This window comes from Arachis ipaensis, chromosome B1 (assembly GCF_059453495.1).
Source record: "Arachis ipaensis isolate K30076 ecotype BB chromosome B1, ASM5945349v1, whole genome shotgun sequence".
Lineage (NCBI taxonomy): Eukaryota > Viridiplantae > Streptophyta > Magnoliopsida > Fabales > Fabaceae > Arachis > Arachis ipaensis.
The window spans coordinates 112,230,408-112,253,993 of NC_142436.1; the positions used below are offsets into that span (position 1 = coordinate 112,230,408).

The 23,586-nt window shown below is 35.1% G+C and overlaps 2 protein-coding genes and 1 pseudogene across 2 annotated transcripts; all 3 read right to left on the reverse strand.

Annotated features, from left to right (window-relative positions):
* Window positions 1-8,117: 8,117 nt before the first annotated feature.
* On the reverse strand, window positions 8,118-16,401 carry LOC148577949 (uncharacterized). Its single transcript, XM_088503342.1, has 2 exons — window positions 15,634-16,401; window positions 8,118-8,198 (listed from the first exon to the last, which is right to left on the reverse strand). The coding sequence occupies exons 1-2, from the start codon at window positions 16,399-16,401 to the stop codon at window positions 8,118-8,120; spliced, it is 849 nt and encodes a 282-aa protein (XP_088359468.1).
* Window positions 8,579-12,626, reverse strand: LOC110266264 (uncharacterized; annotated as a pseudogene).
* On the reverse strand, window positions 12,776-16,401 carry LOC110268033 (uncharacterized). The gene is made up of 4 exons (XM_088503341.1): window positions 14,123-16,401; window positions 13,729-14,040; window positions 13,539-13,644; window positions 12,776-13,456 (listed from the first exon to the last, which is right to left on the reverse strand). Exons 1-4 carry the CDS (start codon window positions 15,160-15,162, stop codon window positions 12,776-12,778), a joined length of 2,139 nt encoding a protein of 712 aa, XP_088359467.1. The 5' UTR covers window positions 15,163-16,401.
* Window positions 16,402-23,586: the final 7,185 nt, after the last annotated feature.

A 23,586-nucleotide genomic window follows, 5' to 3' on the forward strand; every position in this document is an offset into this window, starting at 1 on the left:
AAATATAGCTAGATAATAACTATATACATATACATACATACAACTTCCCAGGTCCTGACCTGTTTAAGAAGTCCCTAAGTTGGCACCCAGGCTAGCCTAGACCCTATACTCACCTAGTCCCTCTAAACTACTAAAGTGAGGGAAAGTACGTTCTTAGGTCTTCAAAACTCAAGTCAAGTGGAACGTCATCAAAAGATAGAACATCATCTGCTACTCCTCTGCACGATCAGACTTTTCCACAGGACGTCTCTCTGGTGCCTCATGAAGTAGCCATACAATAGGAATCTCGTACACAGGATTTAAGTTAAAGTACGCATACGAACGGGGTGCAGACGTTGGCTGGTCTCACAGTATATACATATAATAGAGAACAATACTCACCCTAGACTCAGAAGACTATCTAGAGCAGAATCCTCTTCTTGCGAATGGTCATCAGCGGACTATGGTGAGGTACTCTTACTTCCATCTGAAGGGGGAAGGGAGAGAGAAGGGGTAAGAACTTGGGAGTTCTTAGTAGGGTTGGGGTTATTAGTTACGTTCATTTATTTGGGGTCGATTAGTAGACGAGTAACATAATATAGCGAAGCAGTAAATAGAAGATAAAGATAGAAAGAGAAAGTAGAGACAACAAAAAGCAGAACACAAATAAAAGAATACAAGAAAATAAAACACAGAAATAGCATACGAGCAGACAAACATAAAGAAGTAGATCACACACAGAAAGGAATGCAACAGAGAATGATGCACAGACAAGAATGATGCATGTCTAGCCCTAGCGCAGGCCATGAGCTCATGTGTCGGTTGGCTGCCCGCAATCCCGACATTTATCCGGTCACGAGTAATCCCGATTTCCCGAATACGATTTTCCGTTCCTAAATAAATGCGCATATAATAATAGCCGCTCGTTTGAGACAGCCTCTGCTTACTGCAGGAAAATATATATATACTGTGCTCTGCTCTGGGGAAGCGGAAAATAGCTGTAGGTAACTTAGTTTCCCTACAGAAGCTCTGGGTTGCATTAAGCAACTAATATATATTAAATATAGCTCTGGGTTGCATCAAGCAACTAATATATATATATATAAATATAGCTCTGGGTTGCATCAAGCAACTAATATATATATAAATATAGCTCTGGGTTGCATCAAGCAACTAATATATATAAATATCTCTTTATATCTCTTTACTCTGTTCTGGTTTCTCTTTTCTCTGTATCTCTTTACTCTATTTTAATTACTCTGTTCTCTGTATCTCTTTTCTCTTCTCTGATTACTCTTTTCATTTGTATCTATATTACTTTTTTTCTCTTTATCTCTTTACTTTACTCTGGTTACTCTGTTTTCTGTGTTTCTCTACTCTACTCTGATTTCTCTGCTTAATGTATGTATTTAAAGTTTATGTAAATTTCGGTATGAATAGTTCGCCTGTCCCAAGTATAGGTTCATTAAGTCTATACTGAAACAGTTTAACTTTTCATATAATACCTAACCCTAGTCGCAACTCAAGGACTAACTATGTTGCCCTAGTTCGTTCACTAATTTCTGTCTGTTTTTCTGTTATTAAAACCTTACAGACTTTTCTTTAGTTTTTATCTTTTCTTCAAATTTTTATCTTTCTTTTATCTTTGCCTCACTAATATGTTCTTACCACTCCCTAAGTGTTTTATGAAGGTAATTATGAGATTCTGCGCTTAAAGTTGTCTTTCTAAAGCTTCTACAGAAAACTGCCTTTTCCGCATCATTTTATTATTTTTATTAAAATATTATTTTTAATTAAATATTATTATTTAATATTTTATTATTATTTATTATTTTATTATTAAATTTTCGAAAATTAACTTTACTTTAACCTTTAACCTTTAAAATTCACTTTTTACCACCCGTAACTTTTAATATTTCTACTTTTACCACCCTAACTTTCAGAAATTACCATATAACCCCACAAACACCAAATTAATTACTTCCTTGCCCTTTTATGAATCAAAAAGGTGTTCTTCATTGTTCTTCATCACACTCAAAGTGTTCTTCATGTTCTTCATAAATTCTTCAGATTTTTTCTCTGTTTTTACCCGTTTTTCAGTCTTTTCAGCAACCGATTTTTACCATAATTCAAAATAAATTTTCAGCCACTAAAACCCCATCTTTTCTACATGATTTTAACACAAATTGAACCTCAATTTAAGCTCTAGGGTTTCGTTTTCCAGCAGCCACAAGAACACACATTCATAGCTTGAATTTCATCAAATTTCATCAAATTTTCACCAAAATTTCAACAAGAATTACTCATACAAACAATCAATTTCAAGCACAGCCAAAACATATCATAATCACACAACTCAAACACAATCAATCAAGATTAAATTCGTCAATACCTACCTGGTTTTGTTGCTCCTAATTCGGTTAAACTTTCAGGTGGTCCTTAAGCACTTTTTCCTCCTAAATCACATCAAGAACAACTTTAAATCCAAAAACTCTCAACTGACCAAATCTCACTCAGTATGTTAGGAAGAGATATCTCACCTTAGACTTGCTGGAAATTCACATTTCTTGGCCCTCAAGTCAAGTTAAGCATGATTCCTAAGGAAGAACATCAAGAAAACACATATTTTGCATGATTTTCCTTGAAAACCGAATTGAAATGGGAGGAAGACAGCCATCTCACCTTATTTTCAGCCTTGATAAATCACATGGTTATGTAGAGGAAGAAGAGAGGATCATTTTGGTGAAAACGGAGTTTTGATTTGAGTTTTAGTTCAGAAGAAATCAAGCTTTGAAGATTAAGTGTTCATGAAAGTTTCTCTCTTTTCTCTCTTGTTATTTTCGGCCAAAATGATGAAATGAGACAGCCTTGGAGGTCTTGGGGGTGTAAGGTGAGTTTTGATTGGTTGGCTTGGAGGTGGATTAAAATAATATTAAAATATCTCTGGTGTACAACTACTAAAACTAGGTGTACTGGAACACTCGTAAAAACATCTCTAAAAATTATTTTCTGAGCTACTAGCATAAATGACACTAGTAACATATTTATTATGAGAATAGAACATTTATAATGAGGCTTTAGCATTGCTAAATTCATCAAAGAGTGCTGGTGCTAAGCTGCACCAGTAAACCGTAAACCCGGTTAAACCGATTTTCTGTTTTTAACAAAAACAGACCAGATAACCTTATAATGTCATTCAAGCATTTTCTAATACTAATATAATGATAATATTATACTATTATCTCTCTCCTCTCATGAATCGAGTCCGGTTCGTCAAACAGAGACTATTTACGAAAATTAAAAATCAAAACTGCCAACCGATACGGTTCAAAAACAAGGTTCTTCGCGATTGCATTATCGAGCTTGCCTCAGAGGAGGTTCTAACTTAAGGATGACATAATGATAATGAGGATTGAGATGCTTGATGATATAACAGAGGTGTTCCCTTTACTGATCTTCCGGAGAAATCCGTACTTTCAGAAAAGATCTCATGTTCTCGAAAATCAGGGTTGTTACAGGAGGCATGGGGCATGCTTCCAGTGGAGCGCTCAGTTTGGTTAGTGAATTGAGCGCTCACCAGCTTTGCTTTGCTTCACCCTTTGTGCCAATTTCCTTAGCGCTCAGTTAGAAAATGTAACGTAGCGCTACACTGCTTGCATTTGTTTCTCATTTCGAGCCTTGGTGAAGCCATTTCAATATGGCCAATTTCTTTGCAAGAAGCGCTCAGTTAAGTAACAAAACGGAGCGCCCTCTCTATGCTTGTGCAAGGTTTCCAGTTTGAACTTTGCTGGCTTCATGTGCTAGCAATTTTCTTGTATTTTCTTTTGAATGAGGCACGATAAAGTTAACTAAGTTAACTGAGCGCTATGTCTTTGCCTTGTTCTCTTGGTGACCCCCTCTTCGCGCCTTGCTGATTTCATTTTGGAGCCATTCCTCATGCCAATTGCAGCGCTCAGTTAGAAGAACTAATGCAGCGCCCTTTGTGCTTGTGTGGTCTTCACTTCAAGCCTTGGTGGCTTCAATTTGCCAATTTCCTCATGCCACTAATAGCGCTCAGTTAATGAAGAGAACGCAACGCCTTGCTTTTTGATGGGAGCCCGAGAAAGTGAATTAATTTCACGTAGCGCTCAATTTTGAGCCTCCCTTGGGCGCTCCGTTAAAACTTGGAACGCTGGCCTTCATTGCTTTACCTTGCTTGTATTAACGTCTTAGCTTCCCTTGCTTTAAGCGCTATGCTTGAGCTTTCATTCCATTCATTAATAATGCCAATGCATGGTTCATGATGGTACTAATTTAAATACATGCATGCTTTACCTTGGCATTGATTTAATAATGCTTTCATTGGCTTTGTAATGCCAATTACCGTGAAGCTCTTTTATTTCATTCATGCATGCATGCTTCCATGGCTTATTATTACTAATGCCAATGCATTCATTCATTAATCCTTAACAATGTATTATATGCATGATTTGTAATGCCGTAAAGCTTTAATAATGCCAATTGAATAATGCATGGTTCATGATGGCATGCATGCATGCTTTAATTGGCCGTGGTATTCATGGTCATGGGCTACGCTTTTAAAAGCATGACCTAAGATTCTAAAGCGTGCTCAAACTTCAAAGTGTGTCCCAAAATCCTTTTTTTCTTTTTTTGAGCTGATTTTGTGCCATTTTGCTTCTTTTTCCACTTATTTCCTACAAAATTTATAAAATCAAAAGATCAAGAAAATATAACATTTAAGCACAAAAGCTTTCAATATCTAAGCACAAATCATCAATTTCTTGTATGAAAAAGTATAGAAAAACATGACATGATGACATGTCATCAAGGCCCACACCGTCACGTGTTACCACATGCTGTCGCAAGTTACTAAGAAAAAAGTGCCACGCCTCAGATGTCTCTCCCTCCACTATCGCAAATGCAATAGGCACAATATTGAAATTGTCATCCTGTGAAACTACAACCAACAAACAACCCTTATATTTTCCATACAAATGAATATCGTCTACCTGCACTATTGGCTCAGTGTTTGAATTCTCTAATACACAAGGGTAAACACTCCAGAAGACTTGATGTAGTACTCGAATATTAGGAACCAAGTCATCCCCCTAGTATACAAGCATTGTTTCAAAATGAACGACTGTTGATGGCTCCTTGTGACACATGGTCTCAAACCATATGGGAAAAGTGATACGTGCTCAAGAAGGCATTTTCATCATGTTAGAGACAAGAGGCAGAATGGTAATCTTGTCATATTCAAGGATCTGAATACTAGAAGAATTATACCATGTCGATCTTGGATATCAAGGAGACCAAGAGTTTGTCTCAAAATCAGTGGTGCTGAAATGGCGGTAGCTCACAAGGCCCATTGGGCTAAGTCAGGACAGCAAGAAGTCCAATAATGCTTTTCAAATTTAGTGGGAGGCATAATTTATCATTAAAATTCGAATTTTGTAAGCCTTTGTTTTAGTTTGTTTTATGGTTAAAGTTTGTTAGAAGATTTGTTTTAGTTTTGATTTACTTATTAGTATTTTTAGGAATTTTAAATTTTAAATCAAATCTGATCTAATCCATTAAGATCAAATCTGATTTAAATTTTAAAATCTTATTTTATCTTTTTATTAGTTTGTTACGGGCCTATTTAAACACCTTTGGTGAGACCATTTGGAATAACTTTTGACGAATAAAATTTTCTTAGTGCTTTATGCACTTTTTTTTGTGTGATTAAGTGAGGTGAGTGATTTGCTTCGCTTGTTGCATGGAGAAGATTGAGTGATTCAATTTTCATCCCTCTGATCTAGGTTGTCAAGGACAGGTTCTTTGAAGGTCTAGTAGGGAAAGCCCTTCTGGTGACTTAGGTTGCTAGGAATAGGTTTCTTAGAAGTCTAGTAGGAAAAACCCCATTTATCTATCATTTTGATTTTCTTATCAAAAAGCTTCATACGAAGCTTCCCAACCGCCAAAAATGGACTCCACTGCCTTCTGCTTTACTAACCATGCTTTGCGATAACTTTTGGCGTAGTTAAACTTCGACTGTACTTCTGCAATGATTGATTTTACGTTTATAGATGGGTCAACTTCTACCAAGGGCTTTATTGCTTCTGTAATTGTATTGGAATCAAGCTTTGAATGGTCTTGAGAAATGGTGGCTCTAGTGCAAGTGTGACTATCATTGTACCTCCTTATCTCCCAATAGTACTTCTTGCACATTTTACCAACCCTGATAAGCCAATCACAACCTGCGCTGTATTGTGTACATTTAGCATAAAATGTTGTTGGTTCCGACTCATACACCCGATAATTTACACCTCGACGGATTGTATAATCTTTCGTTGCCTTAATCACTACCTCCCTAGAACTAAATTCCATTCACACGATGAATTTACCATTCGTCACAACAGGAAGCTCTGCTACATTTACACTACAAAATATGTATTTCAATAAATAATTATTAAATATATGTCTTAACAGTTAAAACCTATCTATAAATTATAAATATAAATATAAATAAGTAATAATATAAATATAAATATAAAATCTATCAAAATTTGTCGTTATTCAAAATATAAATATAAATAAGTAATAATAAATTATTAACCATGCAAAAATGCAATATATAATATGTGATAAAATATACATAAATAATTAATAATCAAATGATACTTACTAAATAAAAAATATACATGATTAATTGATATATATATATATATATATATATATATATATATATATATATATATATTATCCTATGCTTTAACTAAATAAATAACTGATCAAATGCTATTTAATAAATTATATTCCAGAGATCACATGTTGGTCATGTTACTTAATCGATCTACAATATTTATCTTTCATACATTGTATAAAAAATACATACTTGCATTCATATACTGAGAAAATTTTAGTGTATGCATGTCCTCCAAATCCAACGAGTGCATGAAAGTAGGCTCCACAAACGGATGCTGGTTTACTAGTGTATTTGCCACCCCGCCACATCTGCCTCTACAGTGCCGTTAGCTTGATCTTCGTCTCTACCCGGATCAACGACCTCATAGTTACTTTCAAACTCTTCCTCGCTAGCACTATTATAATCTTCCAACTCAATATTTCGGTCCACTTCAGATTGTTTGAACTCAATATACAGCTTGATGAACGATATCTGGGAGCGAGTTTTCATATACACTGAAAACATATCTTGCATGCTCGCTTCATTGGTTACATATTTGGTTTGAAATTGAATGAACTCACTAAATATGGATATAGGATACCTGTACAAAATGCACGACACTCTCCTAGATATTTGAGAATCTATTTTCTCACAAATCACGCCTTTTAGTTCTTCAAACGACAATCACTACAAAAAAAGGTTATTACGGCGGTTATTTTGGGTAATTACGGCGGTTATAACCGCCATTATGACCAAAACTGGCACCTCCAAGAAACGCCATTATTCTGGGCGCCATTCTGGTTATTACGGCAGTTTTTAGAAAACCGCCATAATAACCTGTGGATAATACGGCGGTTTTGAGGGTTAAAATGGCGGTTTGTAACCGCCATTATTTCCGCATAAAATGGCGGTTTTTGAACAGCTGCCGTTTTTACCAGGATGTTGTGGCACCTCTTCCGTTTAAAATGGCGGTTAGAAACCGCCGTTTTTTCCATGATAACCGCCATTTTTTTCACGTTATAATGGCATCTTTTGCGTTTAAAATGGCAGTTTCTAACGCTGTTTTTACCAAAATATAATGGCATCATTTTCGTTTAAAATGGCAGTTTTTAACCGCCATTTCTACCAGCGTATAATGGCATCGTTTTAAATTAAAACGGGGGTTTCTAACCGCCGTTTGTACCTAATTATGATGACAATTTTATGCTTTTTAAAATAAGATTGAAACCACTAATTTAAAGTGATATTTTCGAAACTCACTTTAAAATCTCATAATAACCAAAAGGTATAGCCATAAATCAAACATCATAAGATGATTTTTAATTCATACATGATCCAAAAGTCATAATCCAAGTCATAATTGAAATGTCATAATCCAAAAAAAAAGTATCAAAATAATCCTTAACAAGCATTGACTAATTCTGACTTATAATTGTCTTAACATATAATTCTTAATATACGTCTTAACATATCAAGCTTCCTTGTTGCTTGCTCCAGAAGACCTACTTCCTAACTCTTTTGGTGATGGAATCTCACTCTCCTGATCCAATCCCTACAACAAAAATATAATTATTATGAGCACAAGAAATACAAGAAAAATGCATATATTAATAATAAGTGGATAATTATGAATTTGAATTCATCTAAAAAATACATATAAAATGTTACTAATAATACTACTAGTGCTAGTTGTTAATTAGCTTTCCCATGTGCTTGTTAACCATAGCAGCGACAAAGAATGAAGCCTTAAGATCTTTCTATTCACTGATGTATAGAATCATTTTCAAACAAAGCAATAACAACAATAACAACCCTTAGTCAACAACCAGCAATAACACATGCTCATGCTCACCTATTATCATTAGCTGCTTCCTACTTATGCCTATATACCACAAACATTGATAAATCTTTTTTTTTTTCACTTTTTGTTAATCAATTATAATTTAGAAGAAAATCAGAACGGGAAGTCAAAATCTGTATTCATGAACAGTTTACAATTATTTCACTCAAAAGTACATTCAAATAGCCAACAGTGACCATGACCGAATCTTAACTTGTTTTGGAGATCAAAAGTATTCATGAACAGTTTACAATTATTTCACATCAAAAGGAAAAAAAGAGGGAATTCTATGATGAATATGAACACTATTACTTGGGGGAGAAACCCTAATATTGCTCTACAAGGAGATGCTACTTCTCAATTAACTCAACTACAACTGTTGCAAAATCTGTTGCAAATCATGAACGGCAACACATTTCTTAACATGGGGAATAACCCTAATTTCCCCTTAGGAAACCCCAGCTTCAATAATTCTTATCTTAACGGGTCAAACATCTTTCAAACTGTAGAACCTTTTGGCTTGAAAAGTGAAGAATATGGATCACAATCAAACCCTACTGGTCTATTATTATCTCAATCAGACTACAGTAATGACTTCTTTCAACATGGATTGTCAACAAATACACGAGAGCTTGAATGCTATAACAAACTCAGCAACACTACTAATCAAGCAGAGATTAATCCACTGTTTACAATTATTTCACATCAAAAGGAAAAAAAAGAGGATAATTGTATTTGTACCTGTGAAACTTGTTGAGTAGGAAACATTCCAGCCAATTGTATTGGAATTTTACCTCCTTCCTTAGAAGCAATATAAGAGACTAGCGCTTGCAATTGCGCTTTAACGGTATCCAACTCTTCTTGCACATTTGGACCACAAGTAGATGATGTTCCAACATCATTTGAAGAACCTAAATTCATTTGACTAATCCTTGTAGTGTTGTTCTTGAAAGCAATTGTTGGAACAGCTCACATACCTAAACCTCGAACACGACCAGGGTGCTCTTTCCCAAAAACTACTCCAAGAGCATCAAGAGGAGAATTAAGAGTTAATTCCATCGGTTGTTGGCTGCTATGTGCTTCAATCTTCTCCTACATGTATAAAAAAAAGAAAGAATAAAAAATAGTATTATCTTATAAAAAAGAAAGAAAAAGAAATAGAAACAAGTTACTTATTACACTTTAGTCTTACCGCTATTTCTTTAGCTTTTTCATTAACATAACTTCCATCTGTTTTCTTGTGAGTGATGTCCCACATTTGAACCCTACTAACTTCTTTTCCCGTCTCTTCCGTCTAAAATTTAAGAAAAGTAGAAAGACTCGATCAAAAAATTAGAAGCCTACTAACTTCAATCATGTATATATCATTCATCTAATTATTATTTGAGATAGATTAGATATGCAGAAAATTAAGAGATGATGCATGCATTATATTTGAGATAGATTAGATATGCATGCATTAATTGATTACCAATTCAGCCCTTCTTCTTGCAATTGATTTAGCACCTGAAGTATGAGGAATTATTTGTTTTTGCCGAATTTCTTGATTCCTCTTACAAAGTTTCTGCAAGTTAAATTTGGACATAATTAAATAGAACCAAACATGCATTCAACATATAACAATAATAATGGTTTCAAGAGGGAAAAAGAGTGCAGCACTACTGCATGAGAAGCTATCACTAGTTCATTACCAACTCTATATAAAATAAAATACAAGAGCAGGCAGCAGCAATATCTGCTTCATATAAGGCTTACCTGAGTTTCAGGCTTCAAACGATATTCTACAAATAAAGCCCATTGATCAGGAGCAATATCTTCTGGTGCATTATTTATGATCTCGGTTTTACTCAACCTCGGATCATAAAAATCATTCCAAAGCTTTATCCTGTGTTCCCTCCATTTTTTGCCAAGTGATTGGAGCAAAAATCGTTTGGCCAAGTTATCACTCACTTTGAAGCAAAATCGAGCCTTCACAATTATAACAAAGAATATATATTAACCAGCAAATATAACTAAATAATGGCAAAGAAATAAGCTTTAGAGTTTGAGTAATCTTTTTACTAGGAAAAAAATATTCCATTGATTTTCAAAAAAGCTTTTTGGAATGTCTGACCACTTTTCAAAACTGATTGGAAATGCTACACAATTGGTGGCCAATTGCCCACAAACTCCTGCAAGGAGTCCAGCTGCTTCTCCTATTGCTGCATGATGTTTATCAAAAGTGACAACTATGCGCAAACCTTCTGGCAAATTATGCACATCCTTCACTAATAAATGAAGGCGTGTACTAGCTCCGTACTCATCTAAAATAGACAAATGAGTATAAATAAATAAGTAAATGAGCGACTAAAGAATAAAATAAATAATTTTTAAATAATAGACACTATAGAATTAACTTAATAATAACTTTACAACTAAAGAATAGGGCATGAAGTTGAAAGAAAGCACTATAAACACAATCAATCAGGATATAACATGTTCTCACTATAGTAGCATTCAAATTGCACTAAATCTAGAAAAGGAAAAAGAGAACAAAACAGAACAGATCAATCTGGATCGATGTTAGTTTTCCTGCTAAGGAACTCTCTCACTGCACATATCTTACAGATATTACAATCCAAGTGATTCAGGTGGAAGATAATCAAGATTGAAGCAGTGAAGTACTTACAAAATTTTACATAGACACAAAAGGTTCATCCAGATATTAACTTCTTTTCCTTTTCAAATGAATAATACCTATATGCACCCATGGAATTCTAAGTTCACCAAAAAAGGACCATGTAGAAAGAATGTAAAAATAAAGCTGATCATTTTCTGCCTTATGTTTTCTCATCAAAAGCATATTTTCAAGTTCATAATAGCCCAAGTAATTGAATGTCAACATATATAAGTACAATTGTTCAAACTTAGTTTTAACAAATCTGAGCATTGCATGTGGCAACTAAGGAAATACAAAAGAAAAGAAAAACGAAAATATATTGAAACCAACAGGTGGGAAAAGGAATACATCAAATGTTGAACCAAAACACTGAACTTAATAAAATAAATAATTTTTAAATAATTTCTCTGCTATAATGAAATTTATCACCAATTGCATGTAACAAAGCAAAGCATGATCCCAAAACCCAGCTATAAATGAGTACATACAATAATAATGTTTAGTATCTAGTTTTTATCATCAGCAAAATTCCACATATGCTAATATAGGAAACAAGTATATATATGACATGTGTGTCTAGAACAGGAAGGCATTAACTGGGAGAAACACTACTTAAAATCAGGAAAAGAAGCAGATATGGCGCACATGATGCCAATATTGTATTCCACTGCTACAGTCTTATTTAATTAAAGCCCTAAAATATAGTTTAGTTAATGTTAATTTGCTTTAATTTTTTGGGTATTACTGGTAGATAACTTAGTCGAACAGAATTCTGAAGGAATCATGGCTGCTTAATTAATATATAATAATTTCACACACTAGTATTCTCTAAACCAATAATGTGTTTGTTCTTTATTTTAGGTTCTGAATGCTTCTTGCTTTTTGATAATAATAACATAATAAAACATCTATACATACCTATGGCATCAACAGTCCAATAATGTTTAGATTCACGTCCACGTTTACGTTTAGGTTCGGATGGATGCTCAGAAGAATTTGAAGCTGCCGACTTGTCTCGGGATGAACTTGCAGCTGCTGCTGAATTGTCTCATGAAGAACTTGCAGCTGCTGTCGACTTGTCTCGGGAGGAACTTGAAGCTGCTGACTTATCCCGGGAGGAACTTGAAGCTGCTGACTTGTCTCGGGAGGAATTTACAGCTGCTGCCGACTTGTCTCGGGAGGAATTTGTAGCTGCCGATGTCTCTTGGGAGGAATTTGCAGCTGCTGCGGACTTGACTTGTGATGCATTTGAAGCTGCCGACTTGTCTCGGGAGGAATTTGCAGCTGCAATTGACTTGTCTTGTGAAGAATTTGCAGCTGCTGTTGCTTTAAGTAGATTCTTGTACCTCTTTTGCTTTGGCATATCTGCATAATAGATCAAGAAATTCAGGAAGTTACATATCTGCAAGTTAAATTTGAAGACCTAGTAACTAGTATATATCAGTAGGCACTACTATAATGTATAGATAAAATAATTTCATACCATAAATATGAATTATAACTAAATGATAGTTGGAAATAAAATAATAGTTGGAAATAAAATAATTAATAAGTATAGATAAAATGTGAATTATAATTAAATGAAAACTTAAATATAAATTTCATACCATAAATTAATTTAACCTACTAACTATTCCGACATGTGTTCGTCTTCTCCAATATCATCATCTAGTAGTTCATCATCTACCTCATCTCTTAACAATGATAGATTATCACCATTTTCAAATAAAGAATCCAAGTTTTGCTCTAACCATGGCTCATTCTCACATGCTTCATCATCTTCATTTCCCCCAATATCATATGAGTCTCTTGGCTTCAAATGCACGACAACACTCCAATCTTTATTCACTTCATTATTGACAAAATACACCATTCGAGCTTGTGAGGCTTCAATATATGGATCATCCTCCTCTCGGTCACCACTGTGTATTACTCGTGAAAAATTAACAGAAGTAAAACCCCAACTATCCTTTTTACAGCCCCATTCTCTAGTGGTGTCAGCCCATTTACATTTGAATAAAGTAACCCAAAATCGGCCATTGTAGCTTAGTTCTATAATATCTTCTAATTTGCCATAATATGACAAATCAGCATTCCTAACATTAGCATCACTAGCGCTAGCAACACAAGGAGTTGAAGACATTAAGAAAACTCCACTATTCTGGGTCTTTAACCCATTGTCTCGATTGGTAGTTCGAAAGGAGAACCCATTGATACTAAATGTAGAAAACCTTTTGGCATATCGTGATGGACCCATCGCTAAGTATCTCAAATCCTCATGCACAGTATTCATAACGTCTGGGTTCATAAGCTATTATGATAGAACAACATATTAGTTATTATATCCACAAATACTGCTCAATATTAGCAAAAAAGATCACTTTTCTATTTACCTGCGTAGGAAACCAAGTAACAAAATCTTTGTTAACTCTTTTTTCTATCTCTACATTTGAAGGCCTTTTACCCTTAGATCGTCTTCGTACAAAATCTTTGAAGTCACTGTCAGATATGAAAGTTTAACTCTAACTAAACAACTATTTTCAAGTAAATAAAAAACATGTACGCAAATCCTTAAGTACTTACTCAATGAACGGTTTGACATATGGACAATTTAAAACCACATAGCGATGTGCTTGTTTTTTTTCCATAGGTGACAACTCAAATACTGTGAAAGCTCCCTTAGAGTTACCCATTTGTGGAAAAAGTGAATCAACATGTGTATTGTAATTACCATCCGGACGATCATCAACACGTGGTGGCCTATTAAATCTTGTCTCAATCCCTTCTAAGTATCGAGAGCAAAATGTAAGAGCTTCTTCAGCCACATATCCCTCAGCTATAGAACCTTCTGATTTAGCTTTGTTTCGTACATAGGACTTCAAATGTCCTAAATACCTAGTTTGTATAATTGGCTTTAGTAAGCAAGATATAACTAAGTGACAGGTTAAATGAACAATGATTGAAAAGAGATATTTACCTCTCAATAGGATACATCCACCTATAGTGTACTGGTCCTCCAAGTTTTGCTTCATCAACTAGATGACAGGTTAAATGAACCATGATTGTAAAGAAAGAAGGAGGGAACAACATTTCTAAATGACAAAGGGTAAGGATTATTCGAGGTTGGAGCTTCTCAAGTTCTGTAAGACTTAAGCTTTTAGAGCACAACTGTTGAAAGAATGAAGACAACTCTATTAGCACTGCAGTAACTTTATCTGGTAGCACATTACGTATGGCAATGGGTAATAGTTGCTGCATAAGGACGTGGCAATCATGGCTTTTCAATCCAGAGAGCTTTCTTTGCTTCAGGTCAACACACCGTGAAATATTACTCGAGAGACCATCTGGTACTCTAATATTCTTTATAGTACGCAAGAATACATCTTTCATGGAATTTGACATTGTGAACAAAGATGGATGATATCTTCCATTTTCATCTGGCCATAAATCTTTCCTTATACCCATTTCTTTGAGATCCTTACGAGCTTTGAGATTATCCTTTGACCTTCCAGTCTCATTGAGCAAAGTGTATAACACATTGTCGCAAACATTCTTTTCAATATGCATGACATCTAGATTGTGGCGCAATAAGTTAGACTCCCAATAAGGAAGATCAAAAAATATGCTTTTCTTCCTCCACATCCCCGATTCATCATCTTCTTCAACAACTTTTCGTCGAGTCCTCTTACCTTTACTTGCCTGTAGTTCCTTCCCAAATGAAACATTGATGCCTTCAAGTTGTTCCAATATTTCTGACCCTGTTAGTACTGCTGGGGGATCCCTCAACTCAATTTTTCCATTAAATTTTGCACGACTTAGCCTAAACTTATGACCCCTTTCTAAGAAATGGCGATGCCCCAAAAAACACCATTTTCCACCATGCTTTAATCTATATGAATCAGTGTTGAAGTTACATGTGGGACAAGCATATTTACTGTGTACGTTCCACCCAGATAAGTTACCAAGGCCTGGAAAATCACTAATTGTCCACATTAATGCTGCTCGCAATGTAAACATTTCATTCTTGAACCTATCTAATGTTTGAACACCATCATGCCACAACTCTTTTAACTCTTTGATAAGAGGTTATAAGTATACGTCTATGTTGTTCCCCGGCATTTTCTCTCCGGGAATAATCATTGACAAGATTAGTGATGTTGGCTTCATGCACTCCCATGGAGGTCGATTGTATGGAATAAGCACCACTGGCCAAACGCTATAGTTTGTACGCATAGCTCCAAAGGGGTTGAATCCATCAGCTGCAAGACCAAGACGTACATTTCGAGGATCTTCGGCAAACCTATCATGAAGTAAATCAAATGTCTTCCAAGCTTCAGAATCTCGCGGATGCCTCATCTTCGAATCTTTCTTTTCTGCCGAAGCATGCCATTGCATTGATTGAGCAGTCTTAGAACACATAAATAATCGTTGAAGTCTCGGTTTTAGTGGAAAGTATCGCAATATCTTTGCCGGTTTCTTCTTTTTAGCATCGGTCCATTTAGATGTCTTGCATCTTTTGCATTCTTGCAAATCTTCATCCTCCCCCCAATATAACATACAATCATTAGGGCAAGCTGGTATCTTGGTATAATTAAGCCCTAGTTTGTTTATGGTTTTCTTGGCCTCATAGAATGTATTTGAAATCTTGGCATTTCCAAAAGCATCTTTTATTAACTTGAGGATTTCGGTCATGGCTTTGTCGCTTATTCTATATAAGCACTTTATGTGGTACAAACTAATCAAGAAAGACAATTTTGAATACTTTGTGCACCCTTCATATAATGGTTCATTACCATCTTCCAACAACTTATGAAATTCTACATTTTCTCCACTATGCTCTTCATCTCCATCTCCATCTTCTGTATTGCCTCCATCTCCATCTCCATCTCCATCTTCATTCAAGTCAGATCCAGCGACTCCAAACGCGTCATTGAGCATTGTTACCATTGGATGCTGAGATGTCGAATCATCTTGTACAATATGACTAGTTTGATAAACTTGTGACCCAACTCTAACTGCTTCGTCACCATGCCAATACCAAACTTTGTAGTTTTCTGGAAATGGCTTGACTATTAAATGTTCAAAAACTTTCTCTCTTGTTTGCCACTTGCGAAAACCACACACCGGACAAGGACATTTAATCTGACGACCCGCGAGAGACCGATGCTCAAAAGCAAAATCCAAAAACTTGTTTAAACCATCTCTATACTCATGCGTGGTTCGTGGTTTTCCAATCCACGACTTATCGATTGACATGACTAAGAGGGACTACAAATAGGGATTTAAAAAAATTAAAAGTCTATATATATTCTAAAGGTAAGAAAATTATTCTTGTTTGTGCAAATTAGATATTAAACAAATACTTAAATAGTATTCTAAAAGAAACTATAAAAAAAATTATAATTACCTCTTTCAAATGATAATTTTGTGGCTGTAACAGTGACTTTGTGAATTTTTCCTTCTCAAGTAGTTGTATATATGATCTAAAGAAGAAGCTGGGTAAGTTAAGAAGCTAAAAAAGACATTACTCATCAATTTGAAAAACAGAAATAGTATATTAATCTCACATAAAAAATTATTAATTGCCTTTTAATTTTATCATTTAAAAAATGTATTTAAAAAAAAAGAAGAAACAAATAATAGATCTGGAGGGAAATAAGGAGACTAAGGTATCTGAAATATCAGCAACAACAATGAATAGCAAGTAAATCAATGAATGGGAAAAAAAAGTAATAGCATTAACATAGTCTATATTAATAATGAGAAACTACTACTGTCTCCTATTGCACTAAGAATTTATATATTGATATATGTGTTACATCAAAGAGAGATGCTGGACTTATATATTGACATATAAAAATAAGTATAAAAAGTATAAAATTGTTGGTGTATAAAAAGTATAAAGAGAGATGCTGGACGTTCACTAAGAAAAATAAGTATAAAAATCAATTAAACCGTGTCCATGCATGATTGACATATAAAAAGTCTTCAGTTGTTGGTGTATAACATGGATAAAATTGTTTATCTTATCCTAATTAATGATCCTCTAATAAATCTATTTCTGTAAATGACAAAAAGGAGAAGCTAGCTAGAAATAGGTATGGTATGGTATGGTATGGTATGGCTCACAAGTCACAAATGTCTAGTCAATAGAGTTATAGCCCTAGATGAATGAAATTATCAAAGTCACAAGCGTAATGTTCAAGTTAAAATTCTCTAATTATTAAGGGGATGCAATTTAATTTTTCAATTTATGTTCAATGTTTGGTTATTCTACTTTTTACTAGAACAAGAACAGGAGGAATATTTTTGTGTGTGTGAATGAATTAATGCATGCCAGCTTATTGCATATGAGAGCTCTAAATTAAAATAATTTGAAAATGCTCAAATTAAATAGAATGCACTTTAAAATTGACTAGTTATTAAAATAAGTTAGTTATTTCATTTTTTTCCTTTTTACAATATGTCATTTGAAAGCATTCAAGTTGCAGTGAGTTATTAAAATCAGTTTGCAATTGAGTGCAACAGCAACAACTATAATCAATGTCAAAATTTGACTAGTTAATAAGCTCAAAAACTGCAGCACAGATTAGATTTTTCATGTACCTAGTAAACTTATTTGTTTATTTGTGTAAGAAAAGTACATGAAATAGAGGAGATTATTTTTGATAAATTATGTGTAAGAACATAAGGAAAACATTGCCTTTGTACCTTTATGAAAGTTTTAACATTGTGTATCCTTTCCTCAATAGGCTGTATCAGTTCAGCAAACTGCAAAGTAGAGAAGGATCATATAAGAAAACTTCAAACCTAAAAGCAAAAGCAAAGCCTGAAGAGATGAGGGAAAGAGGCTCTTTTGTGAGTAAAATCTATACATCAAAAATTATAACTTAGTAATAAGGTGATCTTTCATCTTATAGTTGAAATTACCAATTAACAAGCTCCATTATACAATGTTTAAATCAATGAGCTCCTATACAATTTAATAGAAAAACTTTTGTAAAAAAAGTATAATTCCCAAATTTCAAAAATGAATTTCTCTACCAAAAAAATTTCAAGAGACAAAAAATTGAAGTGCTTAACAGTTTAGTCAGTTGTAGCATGATACTCAGTTTCACTACTTTATATTTTGCACATTGACTACTGAAAATGAATATATTGTCTGGAATTTGAATTCATACATACTCTTCTGATTAATCTGAGCAATCCGAAAATAATTTGACTCAGACACCAATAATAAGCTACAAGAGTTCAGTGAGAGAAGATGACACTGAAAGAGGGGGAAAAAATAAAAATGAAAAAATCAAAGCCTAATTGTTTCTTTCTTGTTTTAGCACTCAAGTCTCAACTAATGAATGATCATGTCTTGGAGGCTCTTCAACCATGACTTTCTGCAACACAAACCATACCTGATTGAAATTGAAGACACAGCAGTGTGGAGCAGATAGAAAAAATTCACATTTTCAATAGAACTAAGAGGATAAAAAGAATATGATAGGCACAATCAAAGAGCAGGAAATGACCATTAGAAATTACAATTTCATCAATTTTGGCCATAACCCAATTAAAAATCACAATGGTAACACATGATTAATCCAAAGAATCTAACCCGGCAAATTGACCCAAAACATAAAGGAGTTGAAGTTTAAAACCAACACAACAATGAGAAATCTGCACAATACTCGACAATATCCCAAGAGAAATCACAATGAAACAAAAGAATATGACAATAATCAGGCACACAAAGTAAGAACCACTTAAATCAACCAGGAATAAACTTAGCACATAAACTATCCATCATCAGGAAAATAAGGAAAAAAACTTAAGAAGCATATTTACCAAATATCATAACCCTGACCAATAAGTTGCTCAGAAATTCCCCAAGCAGAATGCTAGGAACAAAGTATAGGAGCAGAGGAAACCAAAAACCAAATAAAGAAAAACTCCAGCCCCAACATCATTCAAGAAGAAGAGTTAATGATCTATTTTTTCAGGATAATCTCAAGCAATAAGAACGCAATTAAACTCCATGAACAGAATGCCACAGGCACAAGCACAATCAAATGGCCAGAAATCAATGAATACAGAACAGAGCCCTACTTCACTAAGCTTATTCAGTCTGAACTCATTCATCAATTCACTATATTAAGAAATAGCAGGATGAATTAACTAGCAAAATCCAAAACAATAATAAGAGTGGCAGCAATTGAACCATTGACACATGCATCGAAGTAAATACATAAGGAAAGAGAAAGTGAAGTTACCGTCAATCCAAGATCTGATATCATCGACTAGTTGAACACAAGACCCGATCGGCGTCAATCACCCCCACACCAACGTCAATGGAATACTTCAACACAAGCTCCGATCGTGGAGCTGCAGAGAAACAAACCCCCCCCAAAAACGAAGAAATCAGTAACTGGCGGAGAGGGACAGGTACCTAGAGAACTTGAGAGGGAGCTGCAGAGAAACAAATCAGTAACTGGCAGAGAGGGAGAAGTACCTAGAGAAGTCGTAACCGGTGGAGAGAGGAGAAGCTGAGAGGGAAGAACGGCGTTGTCGGAGATCGAGAGCGAAGGGAGAGAGAAGGGAGATCGAGAGCACCGTTATAGTGTGTTTCGTTTAAGGCTAGGGTTGCAATTCTTTTGTTTTATATATGTGTGAAAACGGCGGTTCAAAACCGCCATAATCACCCAGACCGCCAGCAAACACAAAGTTAATTATGGCAGCAACCAAAAATGCCATAATAACCGGGTATTACAGCGGTTCTTGAAAACCGCCGTAATGTCAATGCCATTTTAAACTCTTTTTTTTTGTAGTGAATGTGAATGGAATAACGATATCTAATGGATTTTCACACACATATTTCACTCCTTCAGCTGTTTATAACAAAATTTGTCCATGATAATATACTTTTAACATCACTCTATCATCCATTATGATATATTCATATTAAACACTCTCAATCTTGGTATTGTTTCTGTTGAATCAATGAAGAAGAAGAAAGAACCAGAGGGGTTTCCAAAGAGAGAATTGAGAGACGAAGAAAAAATGGAGAGTTCAGCCAACTTTGGGTATAACACAGAAATTGGACAGTCCGACCGCATTTTTACCATTTCAAATATTTTAAAGAACTGAAATCAGATCGTTCGATAAGCCTTATATACAAATAAAAAAATTGCATGCATGAAATCGGACCGTCCAAAGACTATACAAACAAAGATTTAAAATTTTTTTGCCTACACAAATCAGACCATCCGATTTGTGTTCCCCTTTTTTGCCACAAAGAAATCGGACGGTCCGATTTCTTTCCCCGAACTTCAAAAAACTAACGCTGTCACAACAGTGTACCCATACCTCCATAACTCAGCATTACACACACTTTATATTCATATTAAAAATAATGAGCTGTTCTGAGATCTGCCGTATACAAAATGTCTCCTGCTCACACTGTAAATATTTTTTATATTAAAAATATTACACCACATTAATCACTTACTACTTTTCTATTTAGTTGTTTCTCACACCATAAGTGACTTTACATATTTATTATAGGGATACGACGTAATTCATTAAAATTAAATAATATTATTTAATCAAATATTTAGCATCAAAGTTAAGGTAAGGTCATTTCATTTAGTCCAACATGAAAGAATATGTGTCAGTTGAGTTCACACGATAAAATCGCATGAAAAGAAGTAAAAACTAATATAGTACAATTTTTTCAATCTCAATAATATTTATGCTGTAGTTGAGATTTTTAAAATCTTTTTTGATACAAATAGTTAATATCAGAGACTACTTTTGATGCGGGGAAAACTTGTCTCAACAAATCTTCCTTCGGCAAGTGTACCGAAGTTGTCGTCAAATAAAAACTCACAATTGAGTGAGGTCGAATCCCACAGGGATTGATTGATCAAGCAACTTTAATTAGAAGAATGTTCTAGTTGAGCGAATCCAGAAATTGGGTTGAGAGTTGCAGAAAATAAAATGGTGGGAATGTAAATAACAGAAAAGTAAATGCTAGAATTAAAGGAATGGAAGTAAATGACTGAAAGTAAATTGCAGAATTATAAATGGGAATGGGGGATTTGCTCATAAAAGTAAATCGCAGAAATTAAAGAGAATGGGTAAGATTAGAGATGGGGAGTTCATTGGGCTTAGGAGATGTTGCAATTCTCCAGATCAAGTTCATTTTCATCTCTTCCTCAATCAATGCACTCATTGATCTCCTTGGCAATCTTAAGTGATTGAATTACAATTCCTTGCAATTCAATCTCTCAAATCTTGATTAATAGCCAATTCCTTGGTCAATTGCTCATGAGAAGAGATGAAGTATGGTCACTGATTATACCACATGCATTTCCCAAACCAAGTATTGAGAGGGTTACAGTCACATACCCATCCAAACCCAATTTGGTCCAGCATGAGAAAGCATTTCTAGCTTGATCTCTTCATTCCTCTTCCAAGGTTCAAAAGAGATCCAAGTTTGAATAGCTTCTCTTCCAAGATAACTACTCAATTGGATGAAGATCGAAAGCCTTCAAGTAAAATCAAGAGGAAAGATAGAAGAAGAACAATGAAAATTAGTATTGATCCATCAAATTACAACAGAGCTCCCTAACCCAATGAAAGGGGTTTAGTTGTTCATAGCTCTTGAAGATGAAAACAAAGATGGAGAATACATCATAAAACTAGAAATTGCAAAGAAAGTAAATACAGAGAGTAATTCTTTAGCCTCCTGAACTATTTTACAATTCAAAGCTACTCCTATATATACTACTCTTCTCAGCTTCTAGATCACTCTTCAAGTCTTGGGCCTTTGGATCTTGAGTTTGAAGCAGTTCCTTTCTTTATTTGGGCTTGGCTTTACTTGCAGAGAGAAAGTGCGGAGTGGGCAGAGACTTAAGCTCAGGGCGTAAGGAGTGTTAATCATTTAGTGAAAGTCCAAGTTCGGGAGCGTTAGTGACACTTAACATTGTCACTAACGTTCCAATGCACCCCTTTTTCCTTACGTTAAAACCCACGTTAACTAGGTTAACGTGGCTTTTAACGTTGCTTTGTCAACCTTCAAGAACGTTAGTGACACTCAACATTGTCACTAACGTTCCAGTGTGCCCCTTCTTGCTTCACGTTAAAGCTCACGTTAACTAGGTTAACGTGGCTTCTAACGTGGCCTTTGCCATCCTTCGAGAACGTTAGTGACATTCAACATTGTCACTAACGTTCCAATGTGCCCCTTGGTCTCACGTTGGAGTCCACGTTAACTAGGTTAACGTGGCTTCTAACGTGGCCATCTTTTAGCCATCCCAACGTTAGTGACAATGTTGAGTGTCACTAACGTTGGCTCATCCTTCATTTCTCATCGTTAGCTTCCACGTTAACCAAGTTAACGTGGAAGTTAACGTGACTCTCGGGGGTTGTGTGGTTGCTTCAACGTTAGTGACAATGTTGAGTGTCACTAACGTTGTCGACAACTCTTCATCTTCTATGTTAGTTCCCACGTTAACCAAGTTAACGTGGGAGTTAACGTGGTACTTAGCACCATAGGCCAACGTTAGTGACAATGTTGAGTGTCACTAACGTTGGCTTCTCTCCCCCCCTTTAACGTTAGAGGCCACGTTAACTAGGTTAACGTGGCTTCTAACGTGGCCACTTATGAGTGATTGCCAACGTTAGTGACAATGTTGAATGTCACTAACGTTGGCTCAACTTCTCTTCTCCACGTTAGAGTTCACGTTAACTTGGTTAACATGACTCTCTAACGTGGGCATTGATGGCTTTTTTTGAGAGTGTTATTGGCAATCACTTTTCTCATTAATCTTTGCAAGTTACCTCCCCTTTCTTGCTCCTTTTTGGTCCTGAAATCAAGCAACAAAGTGCATCAAAGCTCCAGTCCAAGTCATGAGTAATGCAACATAATATTTGTCACTAAACTTATGCAAAATCCTCTTGAAATCATGTAAAATGCACAATGTATGCTTGAGTCAAGGCATAAGTGAATATTTACCCGAAAATAGCTTATTTCCTAAAGAAATGCATGAAACTAACCTAAAAACAGTAAAGAAAAGGTCAGTGAAACTGGCCAAAATGTCCTGGCATCACAACACCAAACTTAAAGCTTGCTTGTTCCTAAGCAAGTACTGGAACAAGAGCATGATGAATGGAATATCCAGAGGAATGAGTCATCCTTGTGGAAGTCATATTACTGATTTTATGGTGGTTTCATGCATAGCAACTTAGGTTCATTCCATTACTGGCTTTCAGACCTTTATCCTGTCCTAAAACACCCACTTTGTTCATATCCCATGAGACTTTTATTCATTGATCCTTTTATTGTTATTACAAGGGTTGTTTGTGTTATTTAGGCTAAGTGCTTTGTAAGGGGGCAACTCTTTAAGATAAGCTTTCAGCCAACACTCCCGAACCAGTTGGTTCAAG

What these genes read in the sequence shown, in the direction of transcription:
- LOC148577949 (XM_088503342.1), bottom strand. Translation starts at nt 16,401, where the DNA reads ATGTCAATCGATAAGTCGTGGATTGGAAAACCACGAACCACGCATGAG. An exon ending in AGACATCTAAATGGACCGAT is followed by an intron (nt 8,199 to 15,633) that starts GCTAAAAAGAAG and finishes TTTTTGTTGTAG; the next exon opens with GGATTGGATCAGGAGAGTGA.
- LOC110268033 (XM_088503341.1), bottom strand. Translation starts at nt 15,162, where the DNA reads ATGTTTACATTGCGAGCAGCATTAATGTGGACAATTAGTGATTTTCCA. An exon ending in TGGATGTATCCTATTGAGAG is followed by an intron (nt 14,041 to 14,122) that starts GTAAATATCTCT and finishes TATACAAACTAG; the next exon opens with GTATTTAGGACATTTGAAGT. An exon ending in TATGTCAAACCGTTCATTGA is followed by an intron (nt 13,645 to 13,728) that starts GTAAGTACTTAA and finishes CATATCTGACAG; the next exon opens with TGACTTCAAAGATTTTGTAC.